At 44.4% G+C, this 22,511-nt stretch overlaps 1 protein-coding gene across 1 annotated transcript in view; it reads right to left on the bottom strand.

Moving 5' to 3' along the window:
* Positions 1-22,511, bottom strand: part of LOC143767910 (polycystin-1-like) — a 331,505-nt gene that overhangs the window by 47,584 nt on the left and 261,410 nt on the right. The window contains exons 32-35 of the mRNA XM_077256430.1: positions 21,385-21,595; positions 21,030-21,153; positions 20,824-20,949; positions 20,658-20,722 (exon numbers count right to left, since the gene is read on the bottom strand). Of these exons, the coding sequence (XP_077112545.1) occupies positions 20,658-20,722; positions 20,824-20,949; positions 21,030-21,153; positions 21,385-21,595 (526 nt within the window). The remainder of the gene's footprint in view (positions 1-20,657; positions 20,723-20,823; positions 20,950-21,029; positions 21,154-21,384; positions 21,596-22,511) is intronic.

The following is a 22,511-nucleotide window of genomic DNA, read 5'->3' as shown; positions in this document are numbered from 1 at the left end:
ATAATAATAATTTTTTTTTACGGGACCAGAAATATGATTACCTTAAAAGGGAACATGTAACCTGCAAAACCTCTATTTACCTGCAGCTATAGTGGTAACTTATAGGTACATAGATTTTAAACCACGTTAGTCTCATTCACTGGAACAGCGGCAACTGGGAGAAAATTAAGTTATTTCTCCCTGCAGTCACTCGCTTCCACTAATCAGGACTGTGCAGAAGGTTGTTACAGTCACTCCTCACTACACTGGAAGTACGCTGTGATCACTGCCCACCACCTTGACTGCCAGCATCTGTGTGCAGAGCTAGCTGTCAATCAAATACCAGTTGGAGTGATCACTATAGTGAGTCCCTGCACCACCCTGATCATTAAACCTGCTTGGCTGCATAGAGGATATAATTTCATTTTTTCACTGTAGCAGCCATTCCAATAAACCATCCTAATATCCTATTTACCTGCAGATTACCACTACATCTGAAAGTAAATACGGTAGGTTTTTAATCTCTTAAGGACAAAGACACTATGTAGGTTAGTGACCAAGCCTCATTTTTAAAATCTGACCAGTGTTACTTTATGTGGTAATAACTCTGGAATGCCTCAACGGATACCAGTGATTCTGATTTAGTTCGCTAAGACTTGCATTTATTTTCAAAAATATCGGAAATTTGGCGAAAATTTTATAAATTTTGCAATTTTCAAACTTTTAATTCTTATGCCCTTAAACCAGAGCATTACGTCACAGAAAAAGTAATGGCCGGAGCTGGAGCCGCCCCTCCCCCCCCGCGGCGTAAGGGGAGGCCCATCATGACCATGGGATGGAGGGAGGGGTCAATGGTAAAGGGGGGTATAGTGGAGTCGGTTATGTTTAACTGAGCTGGAGAGGGGTGGAGCTTCTTAGTTCCCGCTCTCCAGTCAGCAAGTGTGCACCAATTATGGCCACAGTGGATAGCGTTCTGGAGAGCCTGAGGGCTGCGGCAGCAGCGCACCCTCCAGGCTGGTTGGAGCGGCAGGTAGCAGGGATAATCGGGAGCGGAGGTTCGGGAGCAGCAGCGACGTCGGCGGTGTCTCCGGTGAGGCGCGCGCGGCGGTCACGGCCTCCGGACCGGCTGTCGCCCGATTCAGCTCCGCGGGCCCCCCGTCGGCGCAGGAGCCCCTCCGGGGACCCTCCAGGCCGGGCACCTCTAAATAGCAGCGCCGGTAGGTCCCGGCCTGGGAGGAATCCTACTGCCGGGCGGGGTCCGGTAGCGGCTGCGAGGCCTTCACCTCGCGGCATTGCGGGGGCGGGGCCAGCGCGAGCCAGACAGCGTCTGAGGCCTAGCACATCGGGGGGCCGCGGCGGGGATGCTCCTTCCGCGCGGCCTGCCTCTGGCCTAGTTGCAGCAGGAAGTGGGAGAGGAGTGGTGGCGGGCAGCCCTGCGGGTACGGGTGTGGCCCCGGCAGCATCAGCAGGGTTTGTCCCTGCAGCCGGATTGATGGACACAGCAGCGGCCTCACACAGTGGTGATGGGGGCCTGGCCGTTTGGAGGACAGATCAGCAACAGCAAGCTGGGACAGGACAGGCGGCGCTACTTTCACCTCAGGCTGGATCTTCGCAGCAAGATGCAACGCAGACTCCCATGCGACAGTTGCCAGATTTCCACGGACAACGACGGTTGGATCCTGGGACTCCGGCTGGGGGGATCACAGCTCCTCCGCAGCCTGGTGAGTGTTTGTCCTTGTCTTTGCTTCCTGTGCAGTATTTGCCGTCTCCAGTGAGTGTGGAGGCGCAAGGGGGTATGGCGACGAGTTTTGGGGTTAGTGGCGTGGTTGGGGCTGATGTGGGGGGTGTCGGGGCGGTGTTGGAAAGTGTGAGGGATTTGTTGGTGCGGTTGGAGAGAGGAATGAGTGATCAACGGCATTTGGCGGCGTGGATTGGGTCGCAGAGGGTTACGGGTTCGACGCAAGTGGCGTCGGGCTCTTGGGCGCCGGTGTCGGTTTCGGTACAAACGGAGAAGGAGAAGGAGTGTCGGGTCCATTTAGATGATAGGGCTCATGGGGAGGTATATGTTTGTTTTGAGGGCCCTTTGGGGGCGCATCTTAAAAAGGAGGTGAAAGAAAAGATCATGAAGGATGAGTATGTTGAAATTTTTTCGTTGCTCCCGTTAGAAAAATTTAACTTAGACAAAGGGAAGAAAGAGGATAGTAAAAAGGAGGATGAGGAAAAACGTAGGTGGCGTTTGATTCCTCAGACTTTCTCAAATTGGCTACAGGCGTTTGCCATTTTAGCGAGTGTGATTGAGGAGAAGGCGCCTGAGAAGTGTTCAGGCCTTTTTTGCTACATGGATTCCATTGGAGAGGCGCATAGGGTTTATGGTGGTCAGGCCTGGTTGAGATATGATGAGCAATTCCGGCAGAGGAAGGCTATACGACCAACGATTCGTTGGGATCAGAAAGATATCGGGCTTTGGCTGCAGGTAATGGCGCAGTACAAATTTGGCCAGTCCTTTCAGGGGGGGGCCGGTAGTTCCGGTCAGAGTAGTCAATCCAGTGCGGCGGGATCGGCCGGACAGTCCAGTCAGGCGGGGGGTCGTAAAGCAGGCTTGTGCTGGCAGTTTAACGACGGGCAATGTAAGTTCGGGGTTAACTGCAAGTTCAAGCACTTGTGTTCACACTGCAGCGGCTCTTCCCATGGGGCCTCAAAGTGTTTTAAAAAATCTAAGTCCAAGTCAGGGCCAGGGAATTCGCAAGGGGGTGACGCCGGTGAGTCTGGAAAGGATGGTCCCCTTTCTAAATAGATACTCCCTGAGGGAGGCGGCGGAGGTGCTACATAGTGGTTTTAGGGACGGTTTTGTTATTCCGGCCCCTTCGTTTGTGGTTCCTCGGACGCTTAAGAATTTGAGGTCGGCGATGTTACAGGGGGACGTGGTGTCAGAGAAGTTGAAGAAGGAAGTGGCGTTGGGAAGGATGGCGGGCCCCTTTTTGTCTCCTCCGTTTGAGGATTTGGTTGTATCACCGCTAGGTGTGGTTCCTAAGAAAGAAGCTGGAAAATTCCGTCTGATTCACCACTTGTCTTACCCGCGGGGGTTGTCTGTTAACGACGGTATTGCACCCGAGCTTTGTTCGGTGGTGTACGCGTCTTTTGATGAAGCCGTTGCGTGGGTTGGCAAGTTTGGTCGTGGCGCCTTGTTGGCTAAGACGGATATTGAAGCTGCATTTAGGTTGTTGCCTGTTCATCCTGATAGTGTTAAGCTTTTGGGTTGTTTTTGGGAGGGGGGTTTTTTCGTGGATAGGTGTTTACCTATGGGTTGTTCCCTCTCCTGCGCTCTGTTTGAGATGTTTAGCTCTTTTTTGGAGTGGGCGGTTAAGGACGTTTCTGATTGTGATTCGGTGTTACATTATCTGGATGATTTCCTATGTGTGGGCCCGGCTGGGTCCGACCGTTGTGTGCGCCTTCTCCGTGCTGTTGAATGGGTGTGTGAGCGTTTCGGGGTTCCATTGGCACCCGGGAAGACGGAAGGGCCGTGTACGTGCCTGAGTTTTCTGGGGATTGTTATCGATACGGTTGGGTGGGAGTTTCGGCTTCCGGTTGACAAGATTGATGGTTTGAAGGAAGATTTGGCCCGAGCAAGGCGTGTAAAGAAATTGACGTTGAGAGAATTACAGTCGCTATTGGGAAAACTTAACTTTGCGTGTCGGGTTATGCCAATGGGGAGAGTTTTTTCCAGAAGGTTGGCGAGTGCTACGGCGGGAGTCCGTGCGCCGCATCACTTCATTCGTTTGTCAGCAGAATTGAAGGAAGATTTGGCGGTTTGGAGTTCCTTTTTGGGTTCTTACAATTGTCGTTCTTTGTTCATGGAAAAAACGGTGGACAATGATTCTTTGGAATTGTTTACGGACGCGGCGGGGGGCAGTGGTTTTGGGGCTTACTTCAAAGGGCAATGGTGTGCTGCACCCTGGCCGGTGGAGTGGGTTTCATCAGGGCTGGTTCGTAACATAGCGCTCTTGGAAATTTTTCCGATCTTGGTGGCGGTTCATTTGTGGAAGCGCGAATTTCGCAACAGGCGGATTCGCTTTAACTGTGACAACATGGGAGTGGTGTGTGCGGTCAATGGACTTACTGCTTCGTCACCGCCTGTGGTCCGGGTTCTCAGGCGATTAGTCCTATCTTGTTTGGAATTGAATTCGCAGGTCACTGCGACGCATGTGCCCGGGGCGAGGAATTTAATAGCTGATTCCCTTTCTCGTTTCCAGTTCGAGCATTTTCGGTCGTTGGCTCCGGAAGCAGAGACCATCGGTTTGGATTGCCCAGCGGACCTTTGGCTCGTGGTATCAGGGACGCTGGAGATCTCATAAGATCGTCGTTGGCTCCGAAGACATGGGAGACGTATCAATTGGTTTGGTCTTCGTGGGAAGGGGTTTTGGCATCCTGCCCTGGTGGAGTTAATGCCGATGAACAGGTTGGGCTTTTGTTGTCATGGTTGAGGCGTGGTTTTGATGAAGGTTGGTCGTTGGCAAAGGTGTTGCGTATACTGGCGGCTTTGGCTTTTGGTTTCAAGCTGAGGGGACAGTGTGATTTGACTAAGGCTTTTCTAGTGAAGCAAGCGGTAAAAGGCTTCAGGAGACAATATGGTAGGTTGGATTCTAGGCGTCCTGTTTCTTTCGCGATGTTGGAGCGATTAGGTGAGATTTTGGGTGACTGTTGTGGGTCGCTGTTTGAACAACGTCTTTTCAGCTTGGCTTTCTCGTGGGCGTATTTTGGTGCAATGAGAATTAGTGAATTGGTATCTCCTAATAAGAATACAGCTGGTGGAATTTTGGCAAGGGATGTTTTCTTGGCAGAAGGTTGTGTGGAGTTCTGGTTGCGTCGATCCAAGACGGATCAAGTGGGGCGCGGTAAGAGAATTGAGCTGGGTGAAGTAGCGGGTTCTCTGATGTGCCCAGTTTGTTGTTTAAGAAGTTTTTGGGGGCTTGGGCCCCGCAGGGACGGATCTTTACTGTGTCATGAGGACGGTTCGGCTTTGTCCAAATATCAGTTTCAGACGATTTTCCGGAGAGCGGTTGTTTTGTTGGGGTTGGATGATTCGCGTTTTACTTCTCATTCGTTTCGGATTGGGGCGGCTACGGATGCGGCCGCTGGAGGTTTGGATGTGGATGCTATCAAGCGTATTGGGAGATGGCAGTCAAATAGATATCGCAGCTATGTTAGATGTTAGGGGTGGTGTGCATTTTCTCATTATGGAAAGGTGCGTTTACGGAGTTGGTGTTTTTGCCTCGTTGGTTGTTTGACCTTTGTTTTTTGTATTGTAGGTGCTTTACCGTTTTTGGTATGGATTTTCGGCCATTCCTATGTTCATTGGGGAGCACGACGCGCTGATGTACGGCCGGAAGGTAGACAGCTCGGGTTCGATCGGTCGGTAACGTTGGTCCGGTGGATCGGTTTTAGAGGTTTGACCTGGAACAGGGTGCTGAAGGAGATCAATGCGGCGGTACTTTTAGACAGATCTCCGGATATCTTGGTGCTGCATGCTGGAGGAAATGACTTGGGTTCACGCCCGTTTAGAGAACTAATAAAAGATATCAAACAGGACTTGTTGCGCTTGTGGCGGTTATATCCAAGGATATCAGTAGTTTGGTTGGAGATTGTACCGCGGAAACGATGGAGGAACATGCGGTCATTGGATAAACTTAATAAGGCCAGAATTAAGGTTAACAGAGCGGTGTCCGCGTTTGTGGCCAGGAATGGGGGAGTAGCCGTAAGGCATTTTGAGTTGGAGAAGGGTGATGGGGCATTTTGGCTTGCAGACGGTGTGCATCTGAATGCTGTTGGAATTGATTTTTGGGCACTTGGACTGCAAGAAGGTGTGGAGAAGGCCATAGCTTTTAGGAGTGGTGGGGTCTCGGGTCTTTAAGGTTTCAAAGTCCCTCGTTGTGGTGGCTGGGGGAGAATCCTTGGAGTTGTTGGAAATTGGGTTGGGGGGAGTCATTGGCTTATGGCTCCCCGGTATTTTGTGTAAATCTGGTTTTGGATCTGGTGACTTGGGGGTTCCGGCGGGGGTAGTCGGTTCCCCGGGAATTGTAACGTGAACTGGGAACCCTTTGGGGTTTTGGTGCTCCCGAGCCAGGCGGTATCGGCTGGGAGTAATTTGGTTTTGGTAACGTTCACGTTGTGTTGTTTTTTGATCACCAGATCCATGGGGAGCTCCAAGGATCCCTCCTAGCTTAAAAAGTTATTGGATGTTATTATTTATGATGTTGTTTGTGTTTAAATAAAAAGGCTGCTGTGGCCGACATTATTCCAAAAGAATAAGTAGTTCGAGTTTTTATTTACGGGATAGAGGGGGTGGGTTACGTGGGGGGTGTACCTAAAGGTAAGCGTTTTACTGTTTTATATACCCCAACGGCTCGACATTACCAGGGTCAAGTAATGGCCGGAGCTGGAGCCGCCCCTCCCCCTCCGCGGCGTAAGGGGAGGCCCATCATGACCATGGGATGGAGGGAGGGGTCAATGGTAAAGGGGGGTATAGTGAAGTCGGTTATGTTTAACTGAGCTGGAGAGGGGTGGAGCTTCTTAGTTCCCGCTCTCCAGTCAGCAAGTGTCCCGCCCTCCCGCCCTAATAGTTTTGGTGTAGGTGGGTTTTTGTTTCAATTTTTGGGGGTGGTATGTTATGTATTTTGGGTCATTGCGGCTGTGGTGGCTGGGGGAGAATCCTTGGAGTTGTTGGAAATTGGGTTGGGGGGAGTCATTGGCTTATGGCTCCCCGGTATTTTGTGTAAATCTGGTTTTGGATCTGGTGACTTGGGGGTTCCGGCGGGGGTAGTCGGTTCCCCGGGAATTGTAACGTGAACTGGGAACCCTTTGGGGTTTTGGTGCTCCCGAGCCAGGCGGTATCGGCTGGGAGTAATTTGGTTTTGGTAACGTTCACGTTGTGTTGTTTTTTGATCACCAGATCCATGGGGAGCTCCAAGGATCCCTCCTAGCTTAAAAAGTTATTGGATGTTATTATTTATGATGTTGTTTGTGTTTAAATAAAAAGGCTGCTGTGGCCGACATTATTCCAAAAGAATAAGTAGTTCGAGTTTTTATTTACGGGATAGAGGGGGTGGGTTACGTGGGGGGTGTACCTAAAGGTAAGCGTTTTACTGTTTTATATACCCCAACGGCTCGACATTACCAGGGTCATGGTTATGGCTATTGGGGGTGTGACCGGATGCTGAATGTGAGCGACGCCTAGTCTGTGAGGGTTCGAAGCCACGAGGCTGTCAGCAGCTCATGCCGGCTTCATAGAGTTTCTCAGCCGCCAAGGACTTTTTATTACAGTTGCTTCCCGTTTCTGAAGCTGCTTTGAGAGATACTATAAGCTGCTTCCCCTTTCACGGAGCTGTACTGAACGCTAGTTGTTCCTGTCAGAGGAATCTGATTACTGCTTATCATCTATAATTACATGATGACCCGGGGAAAGAGTAAACAAACATCACCTCCTAGACTGCCGGACTTCTATCCAGGAGGCCAGATGGTACATGCGAGGGGAAAGGTAATTTCAGCTACTCCACCTAGAGAACCACACTCCCTGCAGGGAGGAGGGGGGAGAAATGGGGGAAGCATTGCACCATCCCAGCACAATGAGAGCAGCAGTTGCAGCAGCAGCAGCTCAGCCCCATTTACAAAAGGGGATATGAATGAGTTTATAGCTACAGTGCGGGCATCACTAAAAGAAGATTTGTATGAAATGCTAAGTGAAATGAGGAAAGATGTGGATTCTCTGGGAGACAGAACAGCTCATATAGAGTCTAAAATGGGGGAATATACGACAATTATTAATGCCCTTGTGGACGAAAATGAGACTCTAAAAAGTGAGTTGTCTAAGCTGCATGACAAATTAAATGATTTAGAAGACAGGTCCAGAAGGCAGAACATCAGAGTTCGAGGTATCCCGGAGGATATAATAGATAAACAGCTGGCCCCTTTTATGTTAAGATTTTTGGCTGTGGTACTACCTGACTTTTCGCCTGCAGAACTGCTTATTGAAAGGGTTCACAGGATTCCAAGACCAAGACACCTGGATTCTACATATCCTAGAGACACTTTGGCCAGATTGTTGTGTTTTCCCACCAAGGAAGCATTCATACAACAAACAAGAAAGCCCCTTACACTTCCTACGGAATTTCAAGGGTTACAGGTGTATTCAGACTTATCTGCAGCAACATTGGCAAAGCGCAGAGAGTATGCACATGTATGCGCAGCCTTGAGAGACGCTAAAGGTACCTTCACATTAAGCGACGCTGCAGCGATAGCGACAACGATGCCGATCGCTGCAGCGTCGCTGTTTGGTCGCTGGAGAGCTGTCACACAGACCGCTCTCCAGCGACCAACGATGCCGAGGTCCCCGGGTAACCAGGGTAAACATCGGGTTGCTAAGCGCAGGGCCGCGCTTAGTAACCCGATGTTTACCCTGGTTACCAGCGTAAAATGTAAAAAAAACAAACAGTACATACTTACATTCACGTCCCTCGCCGTCCGCTTCCTGCAATGACTGAGCGCCGGCCCCAACAGCAGAGCGGTGACGTCACCGCTGTGCTGTACTTTCACTTTCACTTTACGGCGCTCAGTCAGTGTGGGAAGCAGACGGCGGGGGATGCGAAGGTGAGTATGTAGTGTTTGTTTTTTTTACATTTTACACTGGTAACCAGGGTAAACATTGGGTTACTAAGCGCGGCCCTGCGCTTAGTAACCCGATATTTACCCTGGTTACCAGTGTAAAACATCGCTGGTATCGTTGCTTTTGGTGTCAAACACGACGATACACGCCGGTCTGACGACCAAATAAAGTTCTGGACTTTAATCAACGACCAGCGATATCACAGCAGGATCCTGATCGCTGATGCGTGTCAAACTAAACGATATCGCTAGCCAGGACGCTGCAACGTCACGGATCGCTAGCGATATCGTTTAGTGTGAAGGTACCTTAACATTAGATATAAATGGGGGTTTAATCCTGTGAAACTCCATATAATATATGAAGGTAATATAGTGGCCTGCGTCTCACCTAAATCAGCTGAGGAGAAATTAGCGGGGTGGAAAATTGCATGTGCCCCTGCTAGAGTGGAAAAAGGGAAGAAAGTAGTAAATGACTGGAATAAAGTTTAAAGTCTAAGTCTAAAGTGGCGAGAATGTAGGCCCCGTGGCCGGACCTCGAGACATTTACTGGAGACAAATTTTGTTTTCCAGACCCCAACAAGGCAGATGTTTTTTTTTTTTCCTCTGCCTGCTGCCCGAGGTACAGGGCTTCCCCTATGGTACTTGTGATCAACCATAGGGCTTTGAATGTATGTCGGTTCTTTTTTTTGTTTAAGTTAAATTTTTTTTCTTTTTTTTTTTTTTGCAGTTTGGGTCTGTAAGAGACGGAGATATCTGCTTGTTTTATAGTGTTGGATATTAGGCTTCTTTCACACTAGCGTCGGGCTCGGCCCGTCGCCGTGCGTCGGGCCGAGGTCCCCGACCCTAGCGTTGTCCCCGCCGCACAACGGGGGCAGCGGATGCATTTTTCCTGTGCATCCGCTGCCCCATTGTGAGGTGCGGGGAGGTGGGGGCGGAGTTCCGGCCGCGCATGCGTGGTCGGAAAAAGCGGACCGTCGGGAGCAAAAAACGTTACATGTAACGTTTTTTGCTCCCGACGGTCTGCAACAGCACGGCGCAACCGTCCCAGGACGGTTGCGACGTGTGTCATTGCATCGCAAATGCATCGCTAATGTTAGTCAATGCAGAAAAAACGCATCCTGCAAGCACTTTTGCAGGATGCGTTTTTTCGGCAAAACGACGCATTTGCGACGTAATGCAGTTAACGCTAGTGTGAAAGTAGCCTTACAGATATTAGTGTGTTTAATAGGATTAGTTCAAAGGGTAAGGAGGAGGAGGACTTTATAGCAGAAGATATACACTCACCGGCCACTTTATTAGGTACACCATGCTAGTAACGGGTTGGACCCCCTTTTGCCTTCAGAACTGCCTCAATTCTTCGTGGCATAGATTCAACAAGGTGCTGGAAGCATTCCTCAGAGATTTTGGTCCATATTGACATGATGGCATCACACAGTTGCCGCAGATTTGTCGGCTGCACATCCCAAAGATGCTCCATACAAGGCAGGATGGATCCATGCTTTCATGTTGTTTACGCCAAATTCTGACCCTACCATCCGAATGTCGCAGCAGAAATCGAGACTCATCAGACCAAGCAACGTTTTTCCAATCTTCTACTGTCCAATTTCGATGAGCTTGTACAAATTGTAGCCTCAGTTTCCTGTTCTTAGCTGAAAGGAGTGGTACCCGGTGTGGTCTTCTGCTGCTGTAGCCCATCTGCCTCAAAGTTCGACGCACTGTGCGTTCAGAGATGCTCTTAGGCCTACCTTGGTTGTAACGGGTGGTGATTTGAGTCACTGTTGCCTTTCTATCAGCTCGAACCAGTCTGCCCATTCTCCTCTGACCTCTGGCATCAACAAGGCATTTCCGCCCACAGAACTGCCGCTCACTGGATTTTTTTTCTTTTTCGGACCATTCTCTGTAAACCCTAGAGATGGTTGTGCGTGAAAATCCCAGTAGATCAGCAGTTTCTGAAATACTCAGACCAGCCCTTCTGGCACCAACAACCATGCCACGTTCAAAGGCACTCAAATCACCTTTCTTCCCCATACTGATGCTCGGTTTGAACTGCAGGAGATTGTCTTGACCATGTCTACATGCCTAAATGCACTGAGTTGCCGCCATGTGATTGGCTGATTAGAAATTAAGTGTTAACAAGAAGTTGGACAGGTGTACCTAATAAAGTGGCCGGTGAGTGTATATATGTTGTAATGAGTATAAAAATAATGTCATTAAATGTTAAAGGCATGAATTCCCCTAGTAAAAGGAGCATGGTCTGGTCAGAGGTGTTAAAATCACAAGCAGAAATAATTTGTTTACAGGAGACACATCTGCTTGAAATAGATAATAGGAGATTTCACCATGATCAGTTTCCACATATTTTTTTTTCTAATAATACGGCCAAAAAATGTGGGGTCTGTATTATAATTAAACATTCAGTGGCATGTGAAGTGTTACAGACATACAGTGCCTACAAGTAGTATTCAACCCCCTGCAGATTTAGCAGGTTTACACATTTGGAATTAACTTGGCATTGTGACATTTGGACTGTAGATCAGCCTGGAAGTGTGAAATGCACTGCAGCAAAAAAGAATGTTATTTCTTTGTTTATTTTTTTTTTTAAATTGTGAAAAGTCTTTTCAGAGGGTCATTTATTATTCAACCCCTCAACCCACCAGAATTCTGTTTGGTTCCCCTAAAGTATTAAGAAGTAGTTCAGGCACAAAGAACAATGAGCTTCACATGTTTGGATTAATTATCTCTTTTTCCAGCCTTTTCTGACTATTTCAGACCCTCCCCAAACTTGTGAACAGCACTCATACATGGTCAACATGGGAAAGACAAAGGAGCATTCCAAGGCCATCAGAGACAAGATCGTGGAGGGTCACAAGGCTGGCAAGGGGTACAAAACCCTTTCCAAGGAGTTGGGCCTACCCGTCTCCACTGTTGGGAGCATCATCCGGAAGTGGAAGGCTTATGGAACTACTGTTAGCCTCCCACGGCCTGGACAGCCTTTCAAAGTTTACTCCCGTGCCGAGGCCAGCCTTGTCCGAAGAGTCAAGGCTAACCCAAGGACAACAAGGAAGGAGCTCCGGGAAGATCTCATGGCAGTGGGGACATTGGTTTCAGTCAATACTATAAGTAACGTACTCCACCGCAATGGTCTCCGTTCCAGACGAGCCCGTAAGGTACCTTTACTTTCAAAGCGTCATGTCAAGGCTCGTCTACAGTTTGCTCATGCTCATTTGGAGGGCTCTGAGACTGACTGGTTCAAGGTTCTCTGGTCTGATGAGACCAAGATCGAGATCTTTGGTGCCAACCACACACGTGACGTTTGGAGACTGGATGGCACTGCATACGACCCCAAGAATACCATCCCTACAGTCAAGCATGGTGGTGGCAGCATCATGCTGTGGGGCTGTTTCTCAGCCAAGGGGCCTGGCCATCTGGTCCGCATCCATGGGAAGATGGATAGCACGGCCTACCTGGAGATTTTGGCCAAGAACCTCTGCTCCTCCATCAAGGATCTTAAGATGGGTCGTCATTTCATCTTCCAACAAGACAACGACCCAAAGCACACAGCCAAGAAAACCAAGGCCTTGTTCAAGAGGCAAAAAATCAAGGTGTTGCAGTGGCCTAGTCAGTCTCCTGACCTTCACCCAAATGAAAACTTGTGGAAGGAGCTCAAGATTAAAGTCCACATGAGACACCCAAAGAACCTAGATAACTTGGAGAAGATCTGCATGGAGGAGTGGGCCAAGATAACTCCAGAGACCTGTGCCGGCCTGATCAGGTCTTATAAAAGACGATTATTAGCTGTAATTGCAAACAAAGGTTATTCCACAAAATATTAAACCTAGGGGTTGAATAATAATTGACCCACACTTTTATGTTTAAAATTTATAAAAATTTAACTGAGCAACAAAACTTTTTGGTTTGTAAGATTTATGCATCTGTTAATAAATCCTGCTCTTGTTTGAAGTTTGAAGGCTCTAACTTATTTGCATCTTATTAAACCTGCTAAATCTGCAGGGGGTTGAATACTACTTGTAGGCACTGTATGTAGACTCAGAAGGGATATTTCTGATTTTGTCCTGTACTTTAAATGGGATCATTCATACTTTAACGACAATATATGCTCCGAATAGGGGACAAGGAAAATTTATTAGAAAGGTATTTAAAAAAATACAGGCAGTTGGAAAAGGTGGTAAAATAGTTTGTGGGGATTTTAATCTTCCTATGAGTAGAGAGATGGACAGTTCTCGAGGGGGTGAGCGGAGTCGAGGGGAGTTGAGATCATTAGCACTCGAATTTCATTATCATGATTATTGGAGATATGTTCAAGCATCAGAAAGAGATTATACTTTTTTCTCCCACCGACACCACACATACAGCAGAATAGATTATTTCCTGGTGGATGATAATATTTTATTAAGGAGTATGGATGCAAGGATTGGTCTGATAACATAGTCGGATCATGCTCCTATATATCTTAAGATCTCATTGTCCCACCAACAAGCGCCCATATTCAGGTGGCGCTTGAATGAGGAAATGCTCCTGAATGAAAAGGTATCTTCGATAATAGGTTCTGCAGTAAGGGAATATTTTGACCAAAATGACAATGGGGAGATCAATGATGAAACATTGTGGATGGCACATAAAGCAGTTATAAGGGGGGTGTTATTACAACAAGCTTCTATTCTGAAACAAGGAAAGGAGAAGGAGAAAAGAGAACTTCTGGGTAGATTGCAAACCTTAGAATCTATTAACAAGAAGGCGGTCACTCCTTCAATCACTGCTGAAATATTTTCAATCAGATTTAAATTACGAGACTCAATGCTGTCTGCGTATGCACATAACATGCGTAAATTAAAAATGAAGTGGTATTCTGCTGGGGATAAAGGGGGGCCCTCCTTGCTCGAAGAATAAAAAAAAGAGATAAAAAATAGGACTGAATATATTTTGAAGTCAGATGGGTCTTATGTGAGAAATCCTATGGCAATAGCTGAAGAATTTGTTAAATATTATATAGAGTTGTATAATCTGGGGAGTGACCCGTGGATCCCACAACCCTCGATGCAGGGAATAAAAAATTATCTCGGATCTGTGAATCTCCCTAAGATTTCAGATGAGCAATTGAGCTATCTGAATGCTCCCTTCACAAAAGAAGAAATTATTTCGATCATAAAACAATCTAAAAGGGCTAGCGCTCCTGGGCCAGATGGATTTCCTAACTATTATTACCAAATTTTTCAGGAGGAGTTGGTTCCTTTTATGTTGAGAATATTTTCGAGGTGGAGGGATGAGGGGTCAATCGAGAAGGTTAATTTGGAGGCTACCATTATTACTTTACCGAAACCCGGCAAAACACCCACAACCCCAGAAAATTTTAGACCTATAGCTCTCTTGAACACCGATATAAAAATTTTTACTAAAATGTTAGCCTCACGTTTAAATCAGATCATTCCAGATCTGGTCTCACCAGACCAGGTAGGGTTTGTGAGGGGTAGAGAGGCGAAAGATGGAATACGCCGAATGATAGATCTAGTTCGGATTGCGGAGCTGTCTGGCCTCCCCAGTGCATTCCTGTCATTGGACGCAGAGAAGGCCTTTGACAGGGTGCACTGGGGGTATGTCCGGGCAGTTCTGGAAAAATTTGGGTTGGGAGGATCAATTCTCGCAGCTATTTTAGCTATATATGCGGCCCCTTCGGCAAGAGTGTGGACGGCGGGCGCTCTATCGGAACTTTTTTACATAACAAACGGGACGCGACAGGGCTGCCCCCTGTCCCCAATAATGTTTGTCCTATGTATGGAACCACTGGCGGAAAGGATTAGGATTTCGCCTTTAATTTCAGGGGTAATGGTAGGAAAGAAAGCTCATAAAATAAGTCTTTATGCGGATGATATTATTATTTCTTGTGTAAACATCAAACAGTCCTTATCGACAGTCTTAGAGGAGCTGAAGGAATTCAGTGAGATATCGTTCTATAAATTAAACCTGAATAAATCATCAATTCTTCCGGTGGCAATATCAATAGAGTCCATACAAGATATGAAGAAATTATTTTCATTTCAGTAGTTAAAAGAAGGAATTCCGTACTTAGGGATAATGTTGACAACTACAGATCAGATAATAAAAGTAAACTTTAAAAATCTATATACACAAATTAAAATTTTACTAGAAGATATGCATAAAATCACCACTTCTTGGATAGCCCGTATTAATGCTTTCAAAATGATAGCCTTACCAAAGATTTTGTATTATTTCAGAACCCTCCCCCTAAATATACCAAAAAAATACATTTATGATCTACAACTATTAGCTAGTAAATATATATGGGCATATAAGAAACCACGCGTAGCAAGGGCGTTATTATATCTGCCTATGGAAGCAGGGGGGATGGGAGTCCCGGATCTAATGGCATATCATAGAGCTTCAATATTAGTGGGTTTAAAAGAATGGTGGCAGATGACTGGAAACCACAGATGGATGCAGATAGAAAAATTTTATTCTAGACGGGGTTCCACGCGTCTGGCGCTAGAGACAGAGTTAATTCAAACCGGACCCACCTCCCCCTTATTACCAACAATGCAGGCGGCAATTAGGTTATGGAGACTGTTATTGCCCTCGCTGCTAGGGATACCATGTGAAACATTATCAATATATGCCATTGAGCCCCATATTCCTTATTTAAACCTCCAATATTGGCGAGGGGCAGTATACAAACATTAGCAGACATAATGGAAATTAATGGAGTTATCCCTTTTGATCAATTGGCCAATAAACATACTGGAATACGAAAATATTTTTATCAGTATTTACAAATTAGGAATTTTCTAAATAAAATTGTAATAGCGAGACACTCTGGTACTACGGGAGAGGGAAAGATGGGAAAACTTAGAGTAACAGCAGGTCCAATTATAAAAGGAATATCAGTGTTTTATAGAGCTTTAATTAATCCAGTGGAAGAGATTAAACTACCCTATATGGAAAAATGGAACTAGAGTTAAGGGAGGTATTAGAATTAAAACTATGGGGAAATAGCATAAAGGAGGTTAAGAGAGTGTCATCCTGTATAAATCACGTGGAACAATTAAAGAAAACTCAAATGAGATGGTATCTATGCCCAGAGAGAATTGCAAAATTTAATCTGCAATCCTCCCATTTATGTTGGCGAGGATGTGGACTAGTAGGCAACCAGAGTCATATCTGGTATTTGTGCCCGAAGCTTTAATGCTTCTGGGGCGGTGTGTTGAAGCTGATTATGGAGATTACGGGGGTAATGGCACAAATTACACCCTCAATGGCGATTTTACACATCGGTTTGGAAATATTTCCTAAACAAATTAGAGGGTTGATATCACATATATTGATAGCGGCTCGGACACTGGTGGCTAGAAAATGGAAGGAGACCTTTCCTCCAACCCTAAAAGAGCTGACCGAAAAGCTGAATGTGAACTGTAAATATGAATTAATGTTGTCTCAGTCTCGCACTAGGAGAAAAAAATTAGCAAAGATTTGGCAAACCTGGACTGTGATTAAATATTATTTGTCTTAACACAGCTGTTGGAATTTTTTTTTTTTTTTTTTTATAATTTGTAATGGAAATAATTTATGTTTCTGTTGTTATGTGTTATTGTTTGAAAATAAAATAAATATTAATGGGAAAAAAAAAAAAAAGAAAATGGTTAATAAATATCATTTACCATCAGCACAATTTTTGAAACATTATTTTTTTGTTAGGAAGTTAGAAGTTGATTAACAATTTTTCATTTTTCCAACAAAATTTACAAAACTATTATTTTTAGAGACCACATCATATTTGAAGTGACTTTTGGGGGCCTATATAAAAGAAAAGACCTAAAAGTGACACCATTCTAAAAACTACATCCCTCAAACTGCTCAAAACCACATTCAAGAAGTTTATTAACCCTTAAGGTGCTTCACAGGAATTAATGCAATGTGGAAAGAAATAATGCACATTTTACTTTTTTCACAAAAATGTATATTAGACGCAATTTTTTTTATTTTCACAAGGGTAACAGAAGAAAATGGACAACAAAATTTATTCTGCAATTTTTGCTGAGTATGTAGATGCCCCATATGTGGGGCAAAACTACTGTTTGGGCACATGACAGGGCTTGGAAGAGAAGGTGCACCATTTGACGCAAAAATGTCTGGAATCGAGCTCTGTCGCCATGTCGCGTTTGGAGAGCCCTGATGTGCCTAAACAGTGGAAACACACCACAAATGACCCCATTTTGGTATCTAGTCCCATCAAGGAATGTATCTAGATTTGTGGGGAGCACTTTGGACACCTAGTGCTTCAATTAAGTAACATATAAATAAAAAGAAAAACTAATTTTTCTTACATAAATGTTCAATTAGCCTCAAATTTTTGAGTTTCACAAGGTTAACAGGAGAAAATGCACCATACAAGATGTTGTGCAATTCCTCCTTAGTACACTGATACCCCACATGTGGTTGTAAACTACGTTTGAGGCACAGTGCAAAGCTCTGAATATTGGAGTTCAGATTTTGTTGGAATGGTTTGAGGGTGCCACGTCACATTAGCAGAGTCCCTGACATACAAGAACAGCAAAAAAAAAAAAAAGTGACATCATTTTACAAACTACACCTCTTAATTAATTAATCTAGGGGTACAGTGAGCATGTTGACACATGTGCTGCACAGAAATTTTTACCATTGGAAGGTGAAGAAAGAATCATTTAAATTTTTACAGCTGAAATGCTGTTTTAGCCCCAAATTTTTATTTTTCATAAAATGGACCTCTCAGTTTGTTGTGCAATTTGTGCTGAGTGCAACAATACCCTGCTTGTATTCGGGAACTACTTAAGAAGCACAGTGCAAATCTTAGAAGGGAAGAAGCGCCATGTCATAGTGCAGATTTTACAGTTTGTGGGTGCCATGACCCACTGAGAGAGCCACTGAGGTGCCAGAACAGCAAAACCAATAGTAAGAGACCCCATTTTACAAACTACACCTATCAATTCATCTAAGGGAACAGTGATCAAACTGACACCACGGATGTGTCTCAAAACCTTACACCACTGGACAGTGAATGAAAAATGATTACATTTGCATCACAGCAATTTTGTTTTAGCCCCAGATTTTACATATTCACAAGGGGAAATTGGTAAAAATGGCACTAAAGTTTGTCATACAATTTCTGCTGAACTGCTGAATTGCTTAGCCACCCGAGGGGATTCGGAATGGACAGAGCACTATTTGCCCCTTGATGCACAGATTTTCCTAGAATAGTTTTCATACTACACATACAGAGCCTCTAAGTGCTAGAAAAGCAGAATCCTCCTTTAAGTGATCCCATTTTGGAAATGATACCTTTTTGGGAAGTTGCAGCACAGACCAAAAGTTTGGACACACCTTCTCATTTAAAGATTTTTCTGTATTTTCATGACTATGAAAATTGTAAATTCACACTGAAGGCATAAAAACTATGAATTAACACATGTGGAATTATATACTTAACAAAAAAAGTGTGAAACAACTGAAAATATGTCTTATATTCTAGGTTCTTCAACGTAGCCACCTTTTGCTTTGATGACTGCTTTGCACACTCTTCGCATTCTCTTGATGAGCTTCAAGAGGTAGTCACCGGAAATGGTTTTCACTTTACAGGTGTGCCCTGTCAGGTTTAATAAGTGGGATTTCTTGCCTTATAAATGGGGTTGGGACCATCAGTTGTGTTGAACAGAAGTCTGGTGGATACACAGCTGATAGTCCTACTAAATAGACTGTTAGAATTTGTATTATGGCAAGAAAAAAGCAGCTAAGTAAAGAAAAACGAGCGGCCATCATTACTTTAAGAAATGAAGGTCAGTCAGTCCGAAAAATTGGGAAAACTTTGAAAGTGTCCCCAATTGCAGTAGCAAAAACCATCAAGCGCTACAAAGAAACTGGCTCACATGAGGACCGCCCCAGGAAAGGAAGACCAAGAGTCACCTCTGCTTCTGATGATAAGTTTATCCGAGTCACCAGCCTCAGAAATCGCAGGTTAACAGCAGCTCAGATTACAGACCAGGTCAATGCCACACAGAGTTCTAGCAGCAGACACATCTCTACAACAACTGGTAAGAGGAGACTTTGTGCAGCAGGCCTTCATGGTAAACTAGCTGCTAGGAAACCACTGCTAAGGACAGGCAACAAGCAGAAGAGACTTGTTTGGGCTAAAGAACACAAGGAATGGACATTAGACTAGTGGAAATCTGTGCTTTGGTCTGATTAGCCAAATTTGAGATCTTTGGTTCTAACCACCGTGTCTTTGTGTGACGCAGAAAAGGTGAACGGATGGACTCTACATGCCTGGTTCCCACCGTGAAGCATGGAGGAGGAGTTGTGATGGTGTGGGGGTGCATTGCTGGTGACACTGTTGGGGATTTATTCAAAATTGAAGGCATACTGAACCGGCATGGCTACCACAGCATCTTGCAGCAGCACGCTATTCCATCCGGTTTGCGTTTAGTTGGACCATCATTTATTTTTCAACAGGACAATAACCCCAAACACACCTCCAGGCTGTGTAAGGGCTATTTGATCAAGAAGGAGAGTGATGGGGTGCTACGCCAGATGACCTGGCCTCCAAAGTCACTAGACCTGAACCCAATCAAGATGGTTTGTCGTGAGCTGGACCGCTGAGTGAAGGCAAAAGGGCCAACAAGTGCTAAGCATCTCTGGGAACTCCTTCAAGATTGCTGGAAGACCATTTCTGGTGACTACCTCTTGAAGCTCATCAAGATAATGCCAAGAATGTGCATAGCAGTCATCAAAGTAAAAGGTGTCTACTTTGAAGAACCTAGAATATAAGAGATATTTTCAGTTGTTTCACACTTTTTTGTTAAGTATATAATTCCACATGTGTTAATTCATAGTTTTGATGCCTTCAGTGTAGATTTACAATTTTCATAGTCATGAAAATACAGAAAAATCTTTAAATGAGAAGGTGTGTCCAAACTTGTGGTCTGTACTGTATCTACAGATGTAGTGATGATTTGACTCCATGGGTGTTTTTCAGAAACAATCAACAGTGGATGTTGCTGAGTGAAAATTGCAACTCTGCTATTATGGCGCCCGTACATTCTAGTGCCCAGTATGCTGTAGTACTCAGTACATTATGTCCAGCTCGTGCTTCTGGAGACACGCACCTCTAAATGAGGTGGGCTCTCATCACTACAGAAATGCCAAACTTGTGGACACTAAATATGATTTAGGCATACTGGCGCTCAGAGTGGAGAGGGACATTTCGATTTGGGAGTGCAGAATTTGCTGTATTTCTTTTGGCAGGTGAAGAGCCAAAGCACTTTTCCAGAGCCTTTGTACTACCAGTAATGTGGAAGCCACCTATATTTCCCTTCACAGATGACGGACCTGAGTAGAGACTTGCTTTTTTGGTGCAGACTGAGTCATGTGAGGACTTGTTTTTTGTGGGCCGAGTTGATGTTTTTATTGGTCCCATTTTCGGGCATATGACATTGCCTGATCGCTTTCTAGTATGATCTTTGGAAGGCAGAATGAATGCAGAATGAAAAAAACCCAGCAATTCAGGAATTGTTTTTGTCAGTCTTTTTTATGTAGTTTAGCGTGTGTTAAAATTGATTAAACAGCCTTATTCTTCTGGTCAGTATGATTACAGCAATAACATATTTATGTAATTTTTTATGTTTTGGCGCTTTTACACAATAAAAACTATTTTATAGAAAAAAGTTATTTTTGAATCGCTGTATTCTGAGAGCTATATCTTTAAAAAATGTTAAATTTAAGAGGGTATAAGATTTTTTATTTTATCGGGGCCAAAAGCTGGGTATGAAAAGGGGTTGTCCTGGTAGTGGACAACCTCTATAAGGTCTCTGCCCCTACATCATGCTGCGCAGTGCGCACAGATGGAGTAGCAAAAAGAACATCTTATGCTAAAAATGCAACTCTATAGCTGACAGAACAAGATAGACAGACACATGATAGATGCCAAACTTTAACCAGTTATCTACTAAGAAACCAAGGCTCACCTCTCTAAATGCCAGACTTCATCCTTACCAAGGTCAAAGGTAAATTTGCTGCTTGTTATGGACCTCTAAATAAAAAGGTTCATTAATTAGATCGATCCCCACATTACACATGTGGATGCATGATATATTATGGGTATATGGTCTCTTGTGTATGGATGTCACCTACACAACTGAGAGAACTGATGTCTCCCAAAGAATCAGCTCTTCCAGGAATGGATAATATTGATGACGAATCTGTTTGCATTTCCTCCTCTGTGGTTGAGGTAGAGGTAACCGAATCTTCTAAAAATGCCTAAAGAAAAGTTAATTTACACATTAGTAGGCGTGAGAATAATCTTGCATAAACATATGTTGTATTGATATTTTTCTTACCAAACTACGTGTTTCTCTGAATATGAATGAGAACAGAATCTGTACTGGAAGAACTAGAAGAGATGTGACGATCCCAACACAAACACTTTGCCAAGTAACCAGAGATTGGAATCCTAGAGGCAAGCTAAAAAGTGGGAAGATAAAACAAGTTCTGCTGCAAGCGATCAAAACAATCTCGCAGCACCACCCTTGTCCACAGGATATATCTGGTATTGCAGAACAACCCGAATTAAGAAAAATGGGCTAAGCTGCCATACCAGATTGGTCATGGAGAGGAGTGGTGCTATTTCTTAGGAAGAGACGCAGAATCTTTGTTGTAGTCTCCTAAAATCCTTTAGGACACAATAATACAGACCTCCCTCCTTGGACTCCAGCAGCTCCATACCACAGGGAACAAGCTGTCATGTAAAGATGAAATGTCAGCACACAGCAAGTCACCCTCTGGATACGTGTAAAGCGACTGTGTGCAGGTCTCCACCAAACGGACAACCAGAGGTGCCAGTCCGTCAAGCCAAGAGCTAGTTGCGCTGGAAATACTTGTGAAAAACTGGCAAGCTCCTTAGGACCTGAGATGAAGTAGAAGATGGGAAAAAAACAATTAGTGTTGTGCCCTTATCAGATAATTATTTCTTTATTTTATCTACTGTTCATATTTACCACTGTGAAGTATAAGTTCAAATTACAGCTTTTCCGATATACCATATGAATGTTCTTTTTTTTAATTTAAAGAAAACCTCTCGCCATGAAATTACATTCCAATTTGCAGGCACCATGTTATAGAGCAGGGGGGCTGAGTAGATTGATATAAAGTTTTGCTACATTCCATGTTTTAATCAAATAATCCTTTGTTCTGTCTGTGATTTTTTGCCCAGCCGGCGGTCTCATCAGTGACTGAAAGCTTTCTCTCTGCATGCACATGTATGCAAAGAAAGCTGTCAGTTACTGATAGGGCCGCCCACTGGACAGCAAATCCCAGAAAAAAAAGAGGATTCAATTATTAAAACGCAGGCTATACTGAATCTTTTCTCACAAAACTACATATTAATCAGATCAGCTTCCTCTGCTCTATATCATGATGACTGAAAATTGGACTGCATTTTCATGGGGACAGGTTCCCTTTAATGGTTGGGATCATGCGAATAATACAGTTCAGGAGGATGCTAAACACTAGTTATTACAAAAATTAAAATAATGTAAGGATATGTTCAGACAAAACAATTTTTTGATAAACCAAGCAATTATCGAACTGCAAGATAAATCAAAAGTGTTGTTTTTTTAATAAAAAGTTATAACTTTATTATTACAAGACAATACAAACATTGAATTAAAACAATGCCTCAAAACCGTAGAAACAAATATATGACGGCAGAAAATCGTAATGAAAATTAAAGTGATAGCAGGTAAGTGTTAAATTACATTATGAACACCTCTTATTAGGCTTGATGATAGAGCATGCTGAGAAAATATCTCTATTAAATCTGC

The sequence above is a fragment of the Ranitomeya variabilis genome, chromosome 4 (genome assembly GCF_051348905.1).
Source record: "Ranitomeya variabilis isolate aRanVar5 chromosome 4, aRanVar5.hap1, whole genome shotgun sequence".
In the NCBI taxonomy this organism is placed as follows: domain Eukaryota; kingdom Metazoa; phylum Chordata; class Amphibia; order Anura; family Dendrobatidae; genus Ranitomeya; species Ranitomeya variabilis.
Note: the sequence above shows the minus strand (reverse complement) of the source record. Positions and strands in the feature narration are given on the sequence as shown.